At 41.4% G+C, this 22,014-nt stretch overlaps 1 protein-coding gene across 5 annotated transcripts in view; it reads left to right on the forward strand.

The window, feature by feature from the left end:
* KAT6B (lysine acetyltransferase 6B) overlaps window positions 1–18,248 on the forward strand; it is a 190,539-nt gene extending 172,291 nt beyond the window's left edge. For all 5 annotated transcript variants that reach the window (XM_086680042.1, XM_086680041.1, XM_086680043.1 and 2 more), the window contains 5 exons: window positions 6,894–7,125; window positions 7,432–7,591; window positions 8,190–8,570; window positions 11,291–11,582; window positions 14,128–18,248. In XM_086680042.1, the coding sequence (XP_086536168.1) occupies window positions 6,894–7,125; window positions 7,432–7,591; window positions 8,190–8,570; window positions 11,291–11,582; window positions 14,128–16,655 (3,593 nt within the window). In that variant the 3' untranslated portion in view covers window positions 16,656–18,248. The remainder of the gene's footprint in view (window positions 1–6,893; window positions 7,126–7,431; window positions 7,592–8,189; window positions 8,571–11,290; window positions 11,583–14,127) is intronic.
* The last annotated feature ends 3,766 nt before the right edge of the window (window positions 18,249–22,014 follow it).

Below are 22,014 nucleotides of genomic sequence, written 5' to 3' on the forward strand. Positions count from 1 at the left end.
CTAAGGGAAAAGTAAGAAAAGCTCTTCTTAATCTGACCCTATAGAGCAGTCAGTCTTCTTCCTTTTGTCCACGTTTCCTTTCCCCTACATGAAGTATACCTGGTCACCCAAACGATCACCTTGAAATTTCATTCATTTACTATGTTGAACAATGATAATAGCTAACACCTATGTTGTGTTTCAGTAACATGCCAAGCATGGTTCTGCATCCTTTGTACTTATTCATTTAATTCTTACTACAACCCTAAGAGATAGGTATGATTATTCTCCAAATTTTATTGGTGAGGGACCTGAAACACAGAGAGATTAAATAACTTGCCCAGCCAACGTCACGTAGTTGGTACATAGTAGACCCTGGATTCCATTCCAGGCAGTCTGGCTCTAGCACCCTTGCTCTTAACCAACCTGTAGTGCCTCTTACGACCTGCCATACTTTATTTAGTAAATGCTGTATTGTTTTAAAATACCTGTGGCCTTGGCACCCAACTTTTAAAAATTCTTGTCCGTTTTTATGTAAAGCAGATAGTCTCAAAGTATGATCCAGGGACTCCTGGGGATCCCTAAGGCCCTTTTAGGGACTCTACAAGGTCATAACTATTTTCAAAGTAATACTAAAGTACTACTTGTCCATTTCACTCTTATGAATGTACATTGGCATTTTCAAGAACTTTCATGACCTGTGATAATCACAACAGATTGAGTGCCAAAGCAGATATGAAAATGTAGCTTCTCTCTTAAGCCAGACATTGAAGAGATTTGGAAAAATATGAAACAGTGCCAGTCTCCTCACTATTTTTTTTAATTTTAGACAATATTTTTTCGTAAAAAATGTTAACCCTTAATGGGTTTATTGGTTCTTAATTAATAAGTATTTGTCAAATTTCTCTAAAAAATTAATAGACAACGGCTCTTATAAACAGAAGCTCTTAAATAATTTTTTTTTTTAATGTAAAGAGGTCTAGAAACCAAAAACTTTGAGAACCACTGATTTAACGTATAAACCCTTGGAATGCAAGTGTGGCCCATAGTATAGGAACTTGTTAGAAATGTAGGGTCTCCGGCCTACTGAATCAGAATCGAGTTGTAATGAGAGGTGACTGTATAATGAAGGTTGAGAAGCACAGGCATAGAATTTATGAAAAAAGCCACTCAGCAACTCAGTGATCTCTTGCTAAATATCAGTCTGGTGGGGCTTTGGAGATTCCTGGACCCACTTCTCTACCACCAAGTTGCTGGGTGAGGGAGGTCTCCTCGCCAAGCTGAGATTGTTTAGTCCTCCCATCCAGTGGCTCTCCTATTGCATACGATGGTTTTAACATCCTCATCAAAACCAGCAGCTCTATAGCAGAATTTATAGCAGTGGTCCTCAAATTTGTGTGCATCATAACCACCTGGAGGGCTTACTGAAACGGAAGTGCTGGGGCCTTCCCACAGTGTTTCTGGTTCATAGGTCTAAGAATTTGTGATTTTAACAAGTTACCAGGTGATGCTGATACTGCCAGTCTGGGGGACTTCTATAAGAAGTAGACTGAGAAGTCTGTGGAAAAGTCAAGCAATATTTACTCTAAGTTGTTACGTAATTAATTACTTCAAGCCCATAGAATTGTGAGAGAAATGTCTTAAACATTCACATTTTCAAAACCAACCTCTTAAAGTATAAAATATCTCAAAAATTCAAAGTTTCCATTTTTGCTAGGGAGGCATCTATATCTTTTAATAAATGGATGGGGTGCCTGGGTGGCTCAGTCGGTTAAGCAGCCGACTTCGGCTCAGGTCATGATCTCACAGTCCGTGAGTTCGAGCCCCACGTCGGGCTCTGTGCTGACAGCTTAGAGCCTGGAGCCTGTTTCAGATTCTGTGTCTCCCTCTCTCTGACCCTCCCCCGTTCATGCTCTGTCTCTCTCTGTCTCAAAAATAAATAAATGTTAAAAAAATTTTTTTTAAATAAAAAATAAAAAAATAAATGGAAAGTAGTAAGAAATCAGGCAGGTCACAGGTCATCTGGAGCACTCTAGTTCTCTGAAAACAGTAGGAAGAGTAAGGTTCAGTTTCCTTTTTTACTAATTGCAAAATCATCACAAAATTTCAGCAGGTTCTTTATCACTATTTAAACTGATAACACGCCATTCATCCACTTGGTCACAGGGCTGCTTAACCCTAGAAACCAGTAACAGATGACACAGACCAGTGAATTTCCATCCTTAATCATGAGATACATGGTTAGAATCATCTGATTTCCTCTGCTCAAGACCTGCCATAAATCCCTGGCCTGGTGTCAGTTCCCAGGCTTGCAAACCCAGTGCTGTCTACTGATAATGAACCTTTCAGCAAGGTTTGCTGAGCTAAACAGGTGTCTGATGAAAGGTGTGTAATCCTTGAAGATTATCTTCTCCTAAAAGCAGCCAGTAACCCCAGACTCACACAATCCAGACAGATGGGAATTGGGAGTAGCTTGCCAGAGTTCACACTTTGTATTTGAGGAGGTTCATATGGTTTGGTTCCAGATGGTAGAAGATGAAGGTGTGCAGGAGTGAAGAGTGGCTGCCTTTGTGGGGGGAAATCCTTATCCATGAAAATTATTCCACTTCTGGTCCAGCCTACAATCTTGAAATATTACTAGTTTAAAAGGAAGGAATGTTTCACATTAAACAAGGGTTAGCCTTGCAGTTAATACGCTGGGAGCTCAATTAATTTGGGAATTTAGGTCTGCAAAAACAAATCTTGACCTTGTCCAGATAGTTCCTTCCTTATCCTAAAAGATCTGTTTACACAAAGGCAACTTTCTACCACTTTAACCATTTCAAACACAAGCAATCATGATTCTCTTCCTACAAGTAGGTCAGCCTTAACAGAGGTGAGGTAAATTTGGGTCCTACGTAATCAGTACAGCTTAGACATGCTTACCTTTTGCAGACACAATATTGGTCTTAACTTTCCCTTTAAGCAAACACCTTGATAATCTTTTGAATTAGTGTGTGGTCCATACACCAAAACTGAGACCTCACCTTCCATTGGGTAAGTAGTTCCAGTGAAGCAAAAGAGAAAGCCACCTTTCTGTAGTATCAAGATAGTTGATGTGGGTGAAGAGTTGATGGGCCATTTTCCAATTACAAGTCTCCTGATCACAGAATAAGTGCTGTTCACCTGCACCTCTAGCTCACAGACAATTTAAAGGTAATAATTTCACCAGCAATTAATTATACTGCAGCTACTGGGATTTGTCCTCCAAACACCACTTTGTTTTTAGTCTGAACAGCCAGGTTTCCCCAGAGATAGTTCAGGTTTTCTGATTCAGAGTGTCCTCCGTTAAGGAAAGGTATGAGAGGGGCACCTGGCTGGCTCAGTCATTTGAGCGTCTGACTTCGGCTCAGGTTATGATCTCACGGCTCATGAGTTCGAGCTGCGTATCGGCCCCAAGAGCCTGGGGCCTGCCTTGGATTCTGTGTCTCCCTCTCTCTGCCCCTCCCCTGCTCGTGCTCTGTCTCTCTCTCAAAATAAATAGACGTTAAAAAGAAAAGGAAAGGTGTGAGAGCACCATGGGAATCTGTTCACCAGGGGTGTAGTGTACTTGTTTCAGATCTTCAGGATAATACACCGGCTTCCAAGATAAGTGCTTTTTATTTCCCTGCATCTTACATCAATTATTTGGAATCTTTTTGGTAAGTTAAATTTAAGAGCTGTAACATTAAATCACCACATCACTATAATTACTCAACAACTAAATGAACTAAATGTTCTTACCAAAAATTGTTCTGTCAATTGGCTATATAGTAATTCTGATTTGAGGAGCCTAAAAAAAAGTAGAAGGAAACAAAAGATGGCTAGAAATTCATTATTTAAATCATTCCGTGTTAAAAGGTCAGAGTAGTGAAGTGCTACCAGCTACAGCTTTTTTTTTTTTTTTTAATGTTTATTTACTTATTTTTGAGGGAGAGGGAGAGAGAAAGAGACAGCATGAGCAAGCAAGGGGCAGAGAGACAGGGAGAGAGAGAATCCCAAGCAGGCTCCACACTATGATTGCAGAGCCTGATGCAGGGCTCAGAGTCACACACTGTGAGAACATGACCTGAGCCAAAATCAAGAGTCGGATGCTTAAATGACTGAGCAACCCAGACGCCTTCCCAGTTACAACTTTTTTGAGGGAAAGTGCCGCAGGTAAAATTTAAATTCTGTATTACAGCAACCTAATCCACCTGTGGAGTAGACGTGGACATTTTTTCTTCTAAGCTATCCATTTTAACACATTACAAGTGATTTCACTTAACTAGTAAGGAATCAGAAATTTACCTTTGGTCATTCTTATTTTGGAGATGAATTGCATTTAATCTAAACATTTCTCCTTTCGGAGGAGACTTCGTGGACTCATAAATGGCTCTCAGCTTAATGCAAGTTCTTTCCATTGCTATAAGACCCTCGAGGGTCTCATGAGTCAGAGAAGGAAAAACTAACATCAGGCAATGCAGTGATGCCTTTGGACCATGGCATTGTGTGGTCAGAAATGCTGGTGCACATCATTCCTGAAGACCTGCTTGATGTTTTCTAGTTGGAGTTTTGGCTTGCAGTTTTTCTTCCCCAGCACCCAGGAAATTACCACTTGCTGGCAGGTGTTGGTAACCTTCCTGCTTTGTAGCCTTCACTAGTGCCATATGGAGGTGTTTGCTGTGAAAATCCAGTGGGCTTCCCGGGCTCAGTGTACACATGCTCCCTGCCACCACCTCCCCAACCCCCTTCGAGTCCCAGGACTCTCCCATGGCAGTGTCAGCCACAGACTGCGGATTGTGTCCGAGAGTGTCCCAAGAGACAGCCACTTAGCGAGGTGGGAATTGCAGGTGCTGAAAAGTTTATGCCTAAAGGCTCTCCACAGACCCCAGGTTGCCTGAGAGTTCCAGTGGCCTGACCAATTTAGGCTGAGGCCATGATAAGCTATATTTGTACTGCCTCGGGGTGTGAAAACATGAGCAGCTGTATAAAATATGTTTTGGGGGGATTTTGGCTGAGCCCAGGGTAGAGACTGAGGGAAGAGAAGACAGAACAAAGAAATCCATGTGCTTCCTGGGTAAGACTGCTCATAGTAGAACCTAAGGTAGGAAGGAAGGGCACATACCGCCTTCTGACCACTTTAGTTGTATAGAAAGCTTTCTGCTGAGCTGAGAGACTGAGGCTTTCTGTCCCTAACTGGGAGGTTCAGATAAGAACCAGTGAGAGACTGCAGATCAAGGGGATAGTTCCACAGCCATGGTACTATGGTCCTCTCCCCTCGCAGTAGTACAGAGCCGGGTCCTCCAGCCAACTGAGTAGATTTCTCAGCATGTGCCAAGCACTTAGGAGGCAGGTGATGGATGTGCCAATTATCTGTGCTCTGGGGTTTGGGCACCCTTTGTACTTGAGCGACAGAGAGCTCTTCTCCATATTGACAGGGCATGATCTGGGCTGGATTCAGCACCATGGTCATCACTGTTAGCATTCCGGACACACTGCTCTTGAAAGCCTCTGGATGCAGCTGAATGACGTGGCGACAGTGGTTTGACTATAAAATTTGGTGGTGCTTGTTTATCATTCAATCAAATACATTACTCTTAAGCATGAGTTAAAGAGACAAATAAGTCAAAAGACTGCAGGAAAGCCTAAAGTTAAATGTATGCTTATTCTTTATCATGGCATTCAGATTAAAACCATCAAAATGCAAAATGCTGTGGTTACACCCCTATAGGGTGTAGGTCAGTTTGGGTTTCTTGTTCTATATTTCTGCATTATTTACAGTGATTTTGAGGGGCAGGAAAATGCATCAGAGGCTTGATTTTGTCCTTCTAAGAAAAAATCCAAAATTGAGAAAATTCTTGAGAATGCAGCCATTTTGGAAATGTAGATAAAGAAGAAAAATGCTGAAGATTTGGGTGGTTTACAGAGCAGCATGATTTTGTAATTGCTGCCACCTACTGTATGTGGTTGATGTTTGTTTAAATTTAGGAAGTTCATGAAGGTGAGGCTATTGAAATTGATAATTAGAGCAAGGTAGACATCATTAGTTTACAGCATTCCTTCTCTACTCCATAAGTGGCTCTTAATTACCAAGACAGCCGCCAGCTTTCATTCATTACCTTCAAGTGGATTTAAAGTTTTAAATCATTTAAAAAATCCCTTTGCCAAGAACCTTCACAGTAATGCTGCAGAACGCATATTCAGAAGCTTACCATGCTCGGGGATTTCCTGAGTATACATAAAACAGTTTGTTTTAAGGAGGTTGTTTTGTTTTAATTTGTGGGAGCAACATTCTGGGGTTGGATTATAAATTAATTTACATGAAAGAGGTGAAAATAGAGCTAGTAGAGCTGATGTGAGTTGCAGCAGTCGACTTAAAAGACATTCTTTTATTAGTCCTAAAACAAAGCTTCAGATCAGCCGGCTAGTTAAATGTAACAAGCAATATAGAATCTGAGTCAACAGAGACCCTTCTCTTTTATTAAGATCCAGCTGTCAAAGGGTCATTAGGTCCTTCCTGTGGAAAACAACTTGCCCATTAATGTTTAGGGTGGTCCCTTGACAGGATTTCTAAGTGCCTGACATTTCGATTTTGAGAAAATCTAAAGCTGGTGGGAAACTTGGATGTTGAAATTTATCAGAAGTAACGTCCTCAACCTTAGCTTTGTTAAATATGCCATGACGTATATTTGAAATGCAGCCTCTAGCAATGTGAATTGACTTACAGTGCTACTGTAAAGGATTCATAAGCATAAACTTCATGGAGATCAAATCACTATAACTGGGAAGAGACTGCATACATAAAGTTTGATGTGATGTTTTTACCTTATTGCTACTTATATTATTTTGAGGGGCCCCTATCCCAATGTCTAAAAACACCACGGTGAAGTCATCTTTGGCTTTTTCTGCCCTAGGCTATTTGCTTTCTAGAAGAGAAGGCCAAGCAGGGTCTCCTGAAAAGCCACTCTCCGATCTGGGCCGTCTCTCCTACCTGGCCTATTGGAAGAGTGTCATCTTAGAATATCTCTACCACCACCAGGAGAGGCACATCAGCATCAAGGCGATCAGCAGAGCTACAGGCATGTGCCCACATGACATCGCCACCACTCTGCAGCACCTCCATATGATTGACAAGAGGGATGGCAGGTGAGTACCGATGCCGGGGCATCACTGGCTGCCTCTCAAGCATCTTACACCAGAAAGTGTCCCAGGAGTTAGGTGTGGCCTCATTCCAGTTTAAGATAAGAGGTTCCCCCAAAGGTATTATCAAAACCTTTCTCCTGAACAGAAAACAGGAAATGATACTGTTTTGCTGGTCAGATTTCAATTTGCTAAATTTTTTCATTGATGAGCTCTCTGATTTTTCCTAACCTAGTAGCATTTGTCAACGTGTGTAGGTGAAATGAAATTTCAGCTTTTGATTGCACTTTGTTCTGCCTCATCACATTACAGATTTGTCATCATTAGAAGGGAAAAGTTGATACTGGGCCACATGGAAAAGCTGAAAACCTGTTCCCGGACCAATGAACTTGATCCAGAGAGTCTAAGATGGACCCCAATTTTAATTTCTAATGCTGCAGTTTCTGAAGAAGAGCGAGAAGCTGAGAAAGAGGTAATGATTGACTTCGTCTGCCTAAGTTGTGTGACTTCACTCCTGCAGCATTCTTAGGCTGAGAAAGTCATTAACATCGTTGTCAAAGGCTTGGTTATGTAGAAAGAGCTTGTGAAATGATATGGCACTAATTTATCCTAACTGAGGTTGCATGGTAAGACATGATAATTTTATTGAATTGAGTATGAAAAATGAAACATTTATCATTGATCACAAAGCAGCATTTTTCACTACTGACAGCATGTAATCAGATCACATTTGGTGCTGAGCTCCAAGGCTGCAATGTCAATCGATTCTTTGTGTTTATGAACTTGCTTAAAGTGCTCCATGCCAGTGAGCATGTAATGTAGTGATAAAGGACTCAAATCAATTCGCTGCATCATTAATACTGCTAAATATCCCATGAAACCCAATCTTCTTTGATTTGTTATCCTAACTGATGCAAAAGAGTCCTGAGATGATGCAGCTGGAATGTTGCTTGGCTGGCTGACTGTTCTGTTCAGAAACAACTTAAGAGATCCTTTGCCTTTGATCCTTAGAGGCTGTGTCTTAACTGCCCTTTCACTGGCCTACCATTTTTACCCTCCCCCCACCTTAGGCCGAGCGGCTAATGGAACAAGCTAGCTGCTGGGAAAAGGAGGAGCAAGAAATCCTGTCCTCTAGAGCGAACAGTAGGCAATCACCTGCAAAAGTACAATCGAAAAATAAATATTTGCATTCCCCGGAGAGCCGGCCAGTGGCAGGGGAGCGAGGGCAGCTTATGGAGCTGTCTAAAGAGAGCAGTGAAGAGGAGGAGGAGGAGGAAGAGGAGGAGGAGGAGGAGGAAGAGGAGGAAGAGGAGGAGGAGGAGGAGGAAGAGGAAGAGGAGGAGGAGGAAGAGGAAGAGGAGGAAGAGGAGGAAGAGGAGGAGGAAGAAGAAAATATTCAGAGTTCTCCTCCAAGATTGACTAAACCACAATCAGTTGCTATAAAGAGAAAGGTATGTGTGTTTAGATTTTCAGTGAGTCAGTTTCAATCAAATCTTATTTGTCATTGCAAACATTCTATTAGTATTTGTTTCACTCTCTATTCTTTAGAAGTAGTCTGTTTGTATTCAGTCCTGCTGATCATATATCATCATCCTTTATCTTACAGTCATGATTGTGTTTACTTTTTGAGGTTAGTGCTGTTTTGTTAAAGTAGGGACAGGCGGGCTTCCTAGTCTAGTAGTTACTGCCACCTGCTGGTTTGTGGGACTAGAGAAGTCAGGCTATGCGAACAGAAAAGGACCCTGGAGAGCACTTCAACCACCCTTCAGTGTGTTTTGATGAAAACACCAAAGCCGAGGAAGGCTAGGAGACTTGTCCAAGGTCATACAGCTCCACAGAGATGGAGCTAGAACCAGATGAGTGCTCAGACTCCAACCCCAGCACTTCTGATAATATTATTTCTTATCATAATATTCTATATTATATAGATTATATTATTTTATATTATATAGATATAAATAAATTTATTCTATATTATATAGATAGATAACATTATATTATAATACTCTAACAATTCTATGCGAAGAACAAGAAAAATATTATCAGAAAAATATTAATATTTTTCATGTTCTTCGCATAGAATTGTTAGAAGGTACTTCAGGCTCTCCATACTGATGCTGATGTTTTGCATTGGTGGCCAAGTACACAATTTCTCATAGCCTGGTGGTCACTGTAGATATACCTTGTGCACAAGGTAAAAAATTGATCTTGTCTTTAGGTGATTGTTTAACCCAGATCTGATATTTTTGTCTTCAGTATCTATCTGTGACATAGCAAGGGACCAGATATTATTAGTATAGCTAAGACTTACAGAAATAACACAAGTTGCAGCTCCGCCCCAAGGCCATCCTATGTACTGTGCGTCAAAGAACCTGCTGTTGTAAATCCCAGCTTGGTGCGCCTTCTTCTAAGCCTGATAGTCTTTTAATGGAAGGGCAGCTGTGGGGAAGGGGTAGAAAAGAGCTCTCCATAAAGTAAACTTCAGACTTGTGAGTAATCTTGGATTTCTTACCAGACAAATGTATTCAGGTATTATGTATACTACAAAAGAAATCTGTTTTAAAAACAACAAAACCAGGATTATCCAAGGTACAATATCGACTCCCATCATATAAATTGATTCAATTTAAAGAAAACTAGTTCTTTGGGGTGCCTGGGTGGCTCAGTCAGTTAAGCGTCTGACTTTTCGGCTTGGGTCATGATCTTGCAGTTCATGTGTTCAAGCCCCGCATCAGGCTCTGTGCTGACAGCTCAGAGCCTGGAGCCAGCTTCAGATTCTGTGTCTCCCCGTCTCTCTCTGCCTCTCCCCTGCTCACGCTCTGTGTCTGTCTCAAAAATAAACAAACATTAAAAAAATAAAGAAAACTAGTTCTTTACATTGGTTGTACTCACGTTTGGGAAAATTAGTGAGTTAGGGAGGGCAGGCCAACTGGGAGTGTTAATAACCATAAATGTTAATTACAGAATATGATTATCAGGTTTATATGTGAACATTCAGAGAGTTAATGTGAGCAACAGTAATTCTTGGATACAGTTTACTTAGACTTTGAGTTTTTGTTGTTGTTGTTGTTGTTGTTGTTCTTTAGAGATAAAGAGAGAGAAAGAATATGTGAGCAAGGGAGGGGCATAGAGAGAAGGAAAGAATCTCAAGTAGGCTCCATGCCCAGTGCATGGGGCTCAATCTCATGAACCGTGCGTGAGATCATGACCTGAGCCGAAATCAAGAGTCGGGACACTTAACTGACTGAGCCACCCAGGCACCATAAGAGTTTGAGTTTTAACCAAGCATATTGAACCTTCTTTGCAATATATTTTAAATAATTTTTCAGGCCCACTATTGACACATTCCATTTAAGCAGCAAATCTGTTATTCCTAATTTTAATTTTGTTTCATTAAATGCTTTTTTGCATGGGCAAAAGTATTTTATAATTGCTACCAACCTGTAGTACAATCAGAAAAAAATTTTTCGTATCATCTATAAATAGGACAGATTTCACATGTCTTTTAATTTTTTAGATGCCTTGTATAATAAAATACTTTATAAAGTTGTCAGCTGCTGACATCCCTGTAGTCACCAATACATGACTCTCTTAACATTTTAAACATTAAATAATCCTTTCTTCTAGTACCCTATCTTCTTCCCTTTTCATTGTTCCTGAAGTCTTATGAAATAGGGAACAATTAGGTTAACCTTGTATGCCATCAAACTTCCTGTAGCATTTTGCATAGAGAAGGTGCTCCTTGAACAGTTATCAAGTATTAAATGAGTGACCCAGTGGCTAGTTGGTTATTACAACGTTTATGGAAACATCTGTGTCCATGAGGACATTAATAGCTATAATGTAGAATATTGAAGTCTGCAAGTACCATAGGAAAATATATTCTAGAAAAGCAAACCTTAGCTTTTTAAAGTCTACAGTTCAGCTGCGGTGATGTTCCCTCTCAAAGCATCTTCTTGAGTAAACAACTGTTTTATTTGGAAAACACTTGCCTGTGTAGTTGGAGCCCGAGAGGGATGTTAAACATCAAATGGAAGGTTAAGTACAAAGGCATTACAGAAGTCTTTATGTGTAAGGTTCTGAGACATGCCTTCAGTACATGTTTGCTGCATATCAACTCAACCATTTAATTTCTCATGAGCTCTTATGTATTGTTTGGAATTAATTTCAGCGGCCTTTTGTACTAAAGAAGAAAAGGGGTCGTAAACGCAGGAGGATCAACAGCAGTGTAACAACTGAGACCATTTCTGAGACGACAGAAGTACTGAATGAGCCCTTTGACAACTCAGATGAAGAGAGGCCAATGCCGCACCTGGAGCCTACCTGTGAGATTGAAGTGGAGGAAGATGGAGGGAAGCCAGTCCTGAGAAAAGCATTCCAACATCAGCCTGGGAAGAAAAGAAAAACAGAGGAAGAGGAAGAAAAAGACAATCATTGTTTTAAGAATGCTGACCCTTGTAGAAGTAAGTGGAAGAATTATAAAAATCTTATCCTTGTGAATATCTTGTGTGTTACTGCCAAAAGGCAGGCACCTGAAGTTATACCCAAAGGCATCTCTGAGGTTGTGTCGACCCACCAGGAATAAGTGCTCATCTGTCTATTCTCATTCATAAAAGGTTCTATCCCTTCTTCCTGGAATTGAATTTTATTTTAAACAACTTTTAAGGCCACAACATTCCTCTAGGTGGGTTCATCTTAGAAATTGGCTTGTCCTCAAAAACTTTGAAGTCTCTCAGTAAGAAATACACTGCATCTCCTTGATTCTACTAAGTGCTTTTTTTCACATTTAATATTTCCAGAATCAGGGTTTATATTACTGTGAGCATTGAATGCAATAATTTCTTTTTTCCTATAAAAAATCGATGGCACATCTTATAATTAGTGGTGTCTTAGGATATATTATTATCAAGAATCATTTCAACTCACCCACACCATCAGTATTAGCTTTGATAATATAGGATAATGTAGAAATCAGGAAATTGTCCTTCCTTTTAAATTACTAATTCAAAATTTGCTGTTGGCAGAGACACCCCACCCCATCCTCTAAAAACAAATACTAACACCAGTGAATCAACTTTGATATCCAGTTTAAAAGCAACCATTCCTTGCCTTTTGGGCTGGGAACTTAAGCTCCCAGCTGAATCATGAGGATTTGTGGGGCAATCTGTCCACTCTACAGCTGAAATGACTGTATTTAAAAACTTATTCCAACATCTCTTCCATCTAGGAAGAGGCCATCTCATTTCTTTGGGAACTGCAGGTATCTCTCTTGCTTTTGAAAAGTCACAACTTTAAGGGCAAGAGCAAGCATCTTCCTGACTTTTATAATTAATAGGTATACTATTACTACATACAGTAGTGTCCTGAGGGAATAACATCTTGCCCAGGGTATAAAGAATCTCAAGCCTTCCCCCCCACCCACCCCATTTCTTTAAACAAACAAACAACAACAACAACAAACTATAGCAAGACACCATTTTTTGTGTGGACATTGAGCCTTATTTCCAGTTCTTAACTCCCTTCTCAGGAGCCTGTAAATGAATCATCACTACCTTTTATTCTCCACTTTGTGCCATTTGTCTTTAAAATCCTAAGTGACCATATTACTTCTGATTCCTTTCAAGATCTCCTTTCTTAAAAAATTAATCATCAGAAAACTCGGCTTCTGATTTAGAGAGGTGTTCCTACAAAAGCTGTAGGTCCAGTAACATGTGGACTCCAGGGGCACTGGCATGGTTATTACTGTGATAGAAATAAAATCATTTGAGCATCTTGCAGTGACTGTTAATTGGGTGTTGTACTTTGAACTTCTGAAGGAATCCCTCTACATCACTTATGTGTTCTCAGCTAGCCAATTTGAATGTAGTACTTGCAGGTAAGTTTATGGGTAATCCTTTTATTACATAAATGAGCTAAGGCTTACCCTGCTCTGCACTGACTGGATTAGAAATCCCTCCATTCTGACAAAAAAAAGATCTCTGTTCCACATTGAATGTAAAATCTTCTGTTTGTTCTCCACAGTAATGTTTGTAATAAGGCTATTTTTCTTTGTGAAGCTTTTCCTTTACATTGACTCCTCCAGGAGATGAGTTTGAGCTTTAACATTCTAAAGGTCTCATGAAGACTTAGGTATTTTATATTTGCATTTATTCATATGTTTATTTGTTTGCTTATATTTCTACAAATATACTTACAAATTGGTTTATATTCATATGTGTGTAAAGGTACAGTAAAAATAATATTAGCTGAGTTAAAATGAACATGACAGTTTTGGTTTGTTTCTTATTTACTTTAATATTCAAACCTTACATTTGAGCAACAAATTGATCAAAATACAATGTGGACTGAATTAGTGATAAAAAGAATGCCAGTTGTTTAAATATTCAATTGTTTCATGGTAACTACATCATAGTTTGTATCATGCAAAAATGATGATCCTCTAGTATAGATAACAGATGCATTTGTATTTTGGAGTTATGTCTTCATTTGTTTCGGAGGTACACAGTTTATTCTTATGTCAGAGAGAACATTCAAATCAAAGTAAATAATGTCATCCGAGATCATTTAAATCTAGTAAATGTCCACAAACAGAAATTTACTTTCTCAGGACAGATATGTGAGTTAGGCTTCTATTCATTTTACATTGTGGAATGAATTCCAGGCTTTTACATCAAAGAATGTCTTATTTGTTAAACTCAAATAAGAGTATTATAGTTGTCTGTATCCGTGTGCTTTCTATAAAAAGCACAACTTTCTGTCGGAGGTCGGGAGGGAAGGGGAGAGAGGGAATATACAAGACATATATTACTTTCCCAGACCTGGACTGTTTACTCGGTTTATAGCACAATATGATTCTGTATTCGTTTTGATTATGTCTTTATCATCGACTCTTGAAATCAAAAGCAGTGTTTACTGATTAATTGAAAAGAATGAATTCAAGTTGTTCAAGGTTATGCTTTCTAAGACTTTGTTTTTCTTCCTCTCGTTTCTCTCTGTCTCCTCGCTAAGACAATATGGATGATGATACAGATAACTTGAAAGAAGGCAGTAGAGACAATCTTGAACCTCTAAAGTGCAAACAAGTGTGGCCAAAAGGAACAAAACGTAGTCTATCTAAGTGGAGGCCAAACAAAGAGAGGAAGACCGGATTTAAACTGAACTTGTACACCCCGCCAGAAACACCCATGGAACCTGATGACCAGATAACAGTAGAAGAACAGAAGGAGACTCCAGAAGGCAAAACCAGCCCTACTCCCACCAGGATTGAGGAGGAAGTCAAGGAAGCTGTGGAACCCCTGCTGCCTCGGGATGAAAACACAAGGGATGAAACATGTGCACCGATAAGTCCAAATAAATCACCAGGTGAAAAACCAGAAGATGATCTAATCAAACCCGAGGAGGAAGAAGAGGAGGAGGAAGAAGAGGAAGAGGAGGAAGAAGAAGAAAATGTAGAAAAAGACCCAGGTGGTGCTAAAAATCAGGAAAAAGAGGAACCAGAAGTCTTCACGGACAAAGAAGACCCTGTTCCTCTGGATGATCATGAAGAGGAGGAGGAAGAGGATGAAGAGCCATCTCACAATGAGGGTCATGATGCAGATGATGAAGATGACAGTCACATGGAGTGTGGAGAAGCAGAGAAGGAAGAACGCCCAAGAGAATCCTTTAAAGAAGTACTAGAAAACCAGGGGGCTTTTTTAGACCTTAGTGTCCAGCCTAGTCATTCGAACTCAGAGGTCCTAATGGAGTGTGGCGTTGACCTTGCAGCTGCGTGTAACAGTGAACCTAAGGAGCTTTCTGGAGACACTGAAGCTGCACCTGAATCTGATGAGGAATCCCCAGAAGAACAGGCACAGAAGCAGGACCAAAAGAGTGGCGAAGAAGTGGATTCTGAGTTCAAAGAGAGAAACACGACGGCCATGGAAATTGACTCTGAGACCGTTCAGGCAGTTCAGTCTTTGACCCAGGAGAATAGTGAACAGGATGACACTTTTCAGGATTGTGCTGAGACTCAAGAGGCCTGCAGAAGCCTACAAAACTACACCCATGCAGACCAAAGCCCACAAATAGCCGCCACTCTAGATGATTGCCAGCAGTCAGACCACAGTAGCCCAGTTTCATCCGTCCATTCCCATCCTGGCCAGTCAGTACGTTCTGTCAACAGCCCAAGTGTCCCTGCCCTGGAAAATAGCTATGCCCAAATCAGCCCGGATCAAAGTGCCATCTCCGTGCCATCTTTGCAAAACATGGAAACCAGTCCAATGATGGACGTCCCGTCAGTTTCAGATCATTCCCAGCAAGTCGTGGACAGTGGATTTAGTGACCTGGGCAGTATCGAGAGCACAACCGAGAACTACGAGAACCCTAGTAGCTATGATTCTACTATGGGCGGCAGCATTTGCGGAAACGGCTCTTCACAGAACAGCTGCTCCTATAGCAACCTCACCTCTAGCAATCTGACACAGAGCAGCTGTGCTGTCACCCAGCAGATGTCCAACATCAGTGGGAGCTGCAGCATGCTGCAGCAAACCAGCATCAGTTCTCCCCCAACCTGCAGCGTCAAGTCTCCTCAAGGCTGTGTGGTGGAGAGGCCTCCAAGCAGCAGCCAGCAGCTGGCTCAGTGTAGCATGGCCGCTAACTTCACCCCACCGATGCAGCTGGCCGACATCCCTGAGACTGGCAACGCCAACATTGGCTTATATGAACGAATGGGTCAGAGTGATTTTGGGGCTGGGCATTACCCACAGCCATCAGCCACCTTCAGCCTTGCCAAACTACAGCAGTTAACTAATACACTTATTGATCATTCATTGCCTTACAGCCATTCCGCTGCTGTAACTTCCTATGCAAACAGTGCCTCTTTGTCCACACCATTAAGTAACACAGGGCTTGTCCAGCTTTCTCAGTCTCCGCACTCTGTCCCTGGGGGACCCCAAGCACAAGCTACAATGACCCCACCCCCCAACCTGACTCCTCCTCCGATGAATCTGCCACCGCCTCTTTTGCAACGGAACATGGCTGCATCAAACATTGGCATCTCTCACAGCCAAAGACTGCAAACCCAGATTGCCAGCAAGGGCCACGTCTCCATGAGAACCAAATCGGCATCTCTGTCACCAGCCGCTGCCACCCATCAGTCTCAGATCTATGGGCGCTCCCAGACTGTAGCCATGCAGGGTCCTGCACGGACTTTAACGATGCAGAGAGGTATGAACATGAGTGTGAACCTGATGCCAGCCCCAGCCTACAATGTCAACTCTGTGAACATGAACATGAATACTCTCAATGCCATGAATGGGTACAGCATGTCCCAGCCGATGATGAACAGCGGCTACCACAGCAATCATGGCTACATGAATCAAACACCCCAATACCCTATGCAGATGCAGATGGGCATGATGGGAACCCAGCCATATGCCCAGCAGCCAATGCAGACCCCACCCCATGGTAACATGATGTACACGGCCCCCGGACATCACGGCTACATGAACACGGGCATGTCCAAACAGTCTCTCAATGGGTCCTACATGAGAAGGTAGGCAACATGGGCAGTCACAAGATCCCCCTGGGCATCACTATTGGATTGAATCTGCACAAATACCTTCGAAGAGTACGATTTCAAAACCAGCAATTGGTGTGAATGCAAAAACATTTGTTGGCACCATTTATTTAAAAAAAAAAAAAAAGCTGTATGCAGCAGAAAGCCTTATACAAGTTGTTTTTCTTTTTTTCCTTTTTCTTTTTTTGGTATCTTTGTTTCTGTTACTTTTATATGAAATTCTCTGCAAAGGAAGGCCTCTCTGGACTACAATTTGAAGGCAGCCACTTGTTGTGCCTGCTTCCATGAAATGATGTGGATATCAAGCCCCGCCCCACCAAATTATCTGTTTTAATACTGAACCTAGAACTTTTTTTTTTCTTCCCTGTCCACTCCATGTAAATGCCTTTAGCATTTCAGTTATTGTATATTTTGTTTAAGGTGACACTTCAGCATGCCGCTAATGTCTTTGTTAGTGACAGTGCATTTTGTAGTACTGTACAAGTGTTGTGCTAACAGTAAGCCATTTCTTAAGTTTTTTGCCTTGATTAGGGTGCCCTAATTTGAGGGTTTAAAATAAAATTATATTTTTGTTAATTATAAAACTGTAAAGAGCTATAAAAGCTATTCCCATTTGGTTAGTCAAAAGGGGTTTTATTGCTAAATGTTTGGTGTAAAGTTGAGACCCTTTTCCATTTTGGTGACAGATTTCTTTGGGGAAAAAAGGCAGCTTTCTGTTTTATAAATGCAGACTTCTGTTTATTGAATGAAGCATATCTCAGTGTTTATCTGTCAGGTTTTGAAACATTTCATATATGTCCAAATACTTGGCAGGATTTAAAAAAAAATAGTGAATTTGGTGTAAAGTTGCTATTTTATGGAAATGCCTCTAACTTTACATTTTCATTCCATCTGTAGATTTTTCTATCTTTATAAAATATTGGAGTTATTTTTTAAGGAAAAATAGAGAAGTAGCTTGTGAATAGCTCAAACTAAGCTTACAAATCGCATGTAAAAAAGCAAAAAAAAGTTATTTGTGTCTGTTTATATTGCTTCCTTTTTTGTAGCCTTTGTACCTGTACAGGGTGACTGTAAGGGCCAAGCAGGAGAGGCGTAATCCTTGTATAAAATAGGAGCCAGCGACACTCTTGTATTTATCTGTTCTCTTTTTAGTCAGTCACTTCAAAAAAAAGAAGAAAAAAAACAAACAAAAAAAAAGCTGTACATTTTAACATAAAATAAATTATGATGAGCCATTTTTAGCCTCTTGTGTCCTGTCATATTATGATTGATAGAGAATGACCAATGGAACTGTATCATGTGTCACATCTCAGAACACATACACATTTTGGGAAAATAAATTATTTAGTGTAAATTGGAGTTATGAGATTTTCTGATTTGTTTTGACTTTGGGGGAGGGGGTTGGCAATAAATAAGAGTAATATCTAATAAAACCATCACATATACCAAATACCTATTTAATAAATTAATTTATAATGGATTTTAATGCTTTTCATGAAAGTTTATTTTATGCTGGTGCATACCTTCTGTATGCCAATCATTGTCTTTAAAATAAAGTGAATTTGTTTTTTTCTTTTTGACTTTGATCTTCATTTGCAAAGGGATCCTATACAAATATTCAGTTGCCTCATCTGTACCGTCTGTGTAAACACCCCTCAGGGCCTTAGCACAGTGGTAGCAAACTTCATTTTTATAAAAGTTAATACCCAAACACCCAATTTGGGATTGTACGTTTGAAAAATCATCTCCAAAAAAAAAAAAAAAGGTGTGAAAGTTTTGCTCTTGTGAATGAATGATTGGATGTTTTCTTTAGAGTCTAAAGTTTAGACCAAAAACAAAAAGTCATTGTTTACAAACACTATTCTATGGCATTCAGAGAAACTTCTGTCTGACTGTTAAAACAGTTTATTATTTGAGCTTCTAGCCTAGAAATAAATGCCTCACTTGGCATCCATGGGAACTGGCCCATTAAGCTCCCAATGTGTCTAAATGTGGGTGCTCACGACTCTCCCATCATTTCTTTTATATCGCGCAGAGGGAGAACGTTTTTCCATCAGTGGTTCAACACAAATCAAGTGTTGTATAGACATAGACACAAACTTTCAAGTAGACTCAGAATAAAACCGAAAAGGCAGGCTAGTGCACATGCCCCAGGATCACAGGACACTGTAGAGAGAGGAGGCCCAATGGGGTTTTGCTTTGCGCTCTCACCCTTACTAGGTTTCCTTCACAGTTACAAAGCGTTCTGGGTTTAGCGTCTGGCAAGACGTTGTCTTTAGGTCCTTTCTTTCCACAAATGCCCAGTCCGTGAGGGAATTCTCTGTAGTGGCTGAGGGAGAGCTCATGAAAAGACACTTCTGCAAGGGCTTTAGTCACAAAGGGAAGAAGAGAAACTAATAGGAAGGAAAACCTAATCCAGCTTCAGAGAGGGAGGTGATGGTGTGCCGCTAGTTCGGCAGTAGCCATGAATCTTAGCAGCCCAGTGGGTGCACCTGTCAGGCAAGAGGCTGCCTGAGCCTAAGAGCTGGGGTGGAGGCCTGCTAACAAGCTGATATGGAAGCTTCCACAGGCCCCATCTTGAAACCTTCACATATGTAGTCTCCTTCCTCTTCTGTTGAGGTCCTTTGGGACTGAGATTCCCTTGTGTTTTCCTTTTGCCATGGCCTGCTAATCACACCCTGTGGTTTGTGTGAAACTGGGGTTCCATCACCCCCACACCCTGCCTTCCTCACAGTCCTCCAGGGAGCTTGTGGGCAAGTTCTGGTCACTGCCCCAGACCTACCAGATCAGAATCCAAGAACACTACTAGGGACTCCTTGTGTCATAGGCTCCCAAGGGACTGCAGCATATCCAGGTACAGGACCCCCTCTGCTGGCCCCTATCTCCAGCATTCACGGGCAGAACAGAAAGGCTTGGGGGAGAGAAACTGCTGATCTGAGGTGGCCTCAGAACACTGCACACTCTTCCTTACCCACTCTCACTAGAGAAAGCAATTCAGACCAAAATGTGACACCAAGGATCCTGGAAAACAGGAACTTGGATTCATCAGAACTGAAATGGAGTCACCATCAGGTTGAGATTCATTAACAAGCCATGTTTTTTAAGCCCAGTAATCTCTTCTTTCATTTACCTTATAAGAGTCGTGAGTGGTCATCAGCTGTCGACCTTTTCTTTTGAATCGCTCAAGTGGTGCCTACCCAGGTGTGAAGGCATCGGCCTTCCTTGCCGACACTCTGTTTCAGAAATGATGACTCACAATACTGTTACAAGCTTTCATAAACAGCCTTCCCACGTGATCCACACGCCTACCCTGTGCAGGAAATGGGGCCATTGTCTCCGGTGTCAGATGAGGAGATCGGGCTCAAAGAACCTATCTTAATTGCCCAAACTCAGCTAACATTTGGAAGCTGAAACAAACCCAATTCTCCAAATGGCAGCTCTTCTTCCTACACGTAACTCTGAAAAGACCGTAAGTTGTCATCTCTCTGATTTCAAGGCTCAGCTAACAAATTCACGATGCTACAGGAACTATTAAGTGCCATACAAATAAACTTTGCTTTGTTATAAGCAAGCATTGTCTCCAGTGTACAGCCAACAGACTACCAGTACTGTTAAATTATGAAACTGTGCCCAGGTGTCCATAATTCCACACTCCTGGTTTTTCTTCTTCCTTCTCTGTCCTCTTTCCTGGTTCTCCCTCTGCCACCCAGGCCCAGCTCTAAACACTGATGTTGAAGCACTCAGGCCTGGGACTTCCTCCCTTTTCTCATTATCTCACCCAGGATGATGAGTTCCAACACCACCTACGCACAGATAACACCCAGAATTACACCTCCAGTTGTGAACATTCCTCTGAGCTCCTAGATTCAAGGTCCAATGACACGGGATACTTTATGTATGTCTTACAGACGTAACTGGTGATCTCCAGCCCTCTCCCCCCATTTCTGCCCTGGTCAACCTCATCTCCATACTCAGGCAAGAAACCGAATCAATAGCTTTCATTTTTCTTTGCCCTCTCATCAGGTTCTGTCGACTCTCCAGGATAATTCCAAAATAATCTTGAGTAGTAGTCCCCTGGGGCTGTCTCAGTCCAGGCCACCATCCTCTCCTGTCTAGGGTTCCAACAGCTTCCTGTCTGGTCTTCTTGCCTCCCTTCTTAATTCCCAACAATCCATTCTCCATACTTCAGCCAGAGTGATCTCCTTAAAACATAGGTCATACCATTTCCCTGCTTAAAACCATTCGGTGGCTTTTCTCTGTACTTGAAATAGAATCTAGCTTCTATAACCCACGTCTTCCAATTTCCCCCTACCTATGGGCTCCAGCTTCACTGAGGGGCGTTTCCTCAAAAATATGCCTCTTTATCACTCTGGGGCTTTCACCAGTGCTGTTCTGTTCCTCAGCCTAGAATGACTCCCCCTTTGGAGGGTGTGCTCCTTCAAGTCTCAGCTCACCCCATCTCCTCAGGTCTTCACCCCATCCCCAATTGTCCTTCACCTCACTACCTGTTTGCCTCATTGCACTTTATCACAACATGCCTTTTTGTTTTTACTTTTGGCTTTCTAACCCAATTTTTGGCATGCGGTAGGTTCTCAATGAATACTTATTGGCCAAATAAATAATTTACTTCTGAAGACTTGAAATGCTTTTGCAAAAATTTCTGTTCCTCCTTTCTCCCACCTCTGGCCCCCAGGAGCCATCTTGCAGAGACCAGAACTCCAACTTTAAAGTTCTCTGCTCCTGCTGTCCTCAGTAAGACTCACAGCCCCACAAAGAGATGGGCCCATGTAGGAAAGTATAGAGAAGCTCAAGAGAACACCAGCATTTCATCCTACCATACATCCCACAATGGATTCATTTAAATGTAAGTATGTCATTATGATGTATTAAATGTAATATTTCATTAAAATGGAAATACTAATTTCTTTCTAGACAAGGAATATATTAGACCTAGGAGATAAATGAGTTTTGAGTGGGTTATTGGAATCCTGTGATGGGAAAGTCCAGGTAGGTGCCTCTGGGACCCTAGAGCTCCTTTTGGTCTATATCTCTTTCCCATAAGCCTGTGTATGGCTCCCCTCACACTCAGATTCAAGTCCTTATGAGGACCTGACTACTCTTGGACCACGATGACTCTCTCAGAGCAGTCCCAGGAAGCCAGGCCCAGCCACCAAGGGCCCAGGCCACAAGTCCTCTCCTGTGGCACAAAATCAGGGCAGCCCAGCTAAACTCACAGGGAAGTTTTACAAGGCTGCTGGGCCCCCCGACACTATCCTTCCTCCATCAAGAACTTCCTCTTTCATTCTGCTGAAAACCATAACCAAATCGAAGGACCAAGC

This window comes from Puma concolor, chromosome D2 (genome assembly GCF_028749965.1).
Source record: "Puma concolor isolate L17-30 chromosome D2, mPumCon1.1.hap2, whole genome shotgun sequence".
NCBI lineage: Eukaryota > Metazoa > Chordata > Mammalia > Carnivora > Felidae > Puma > Puma concolor.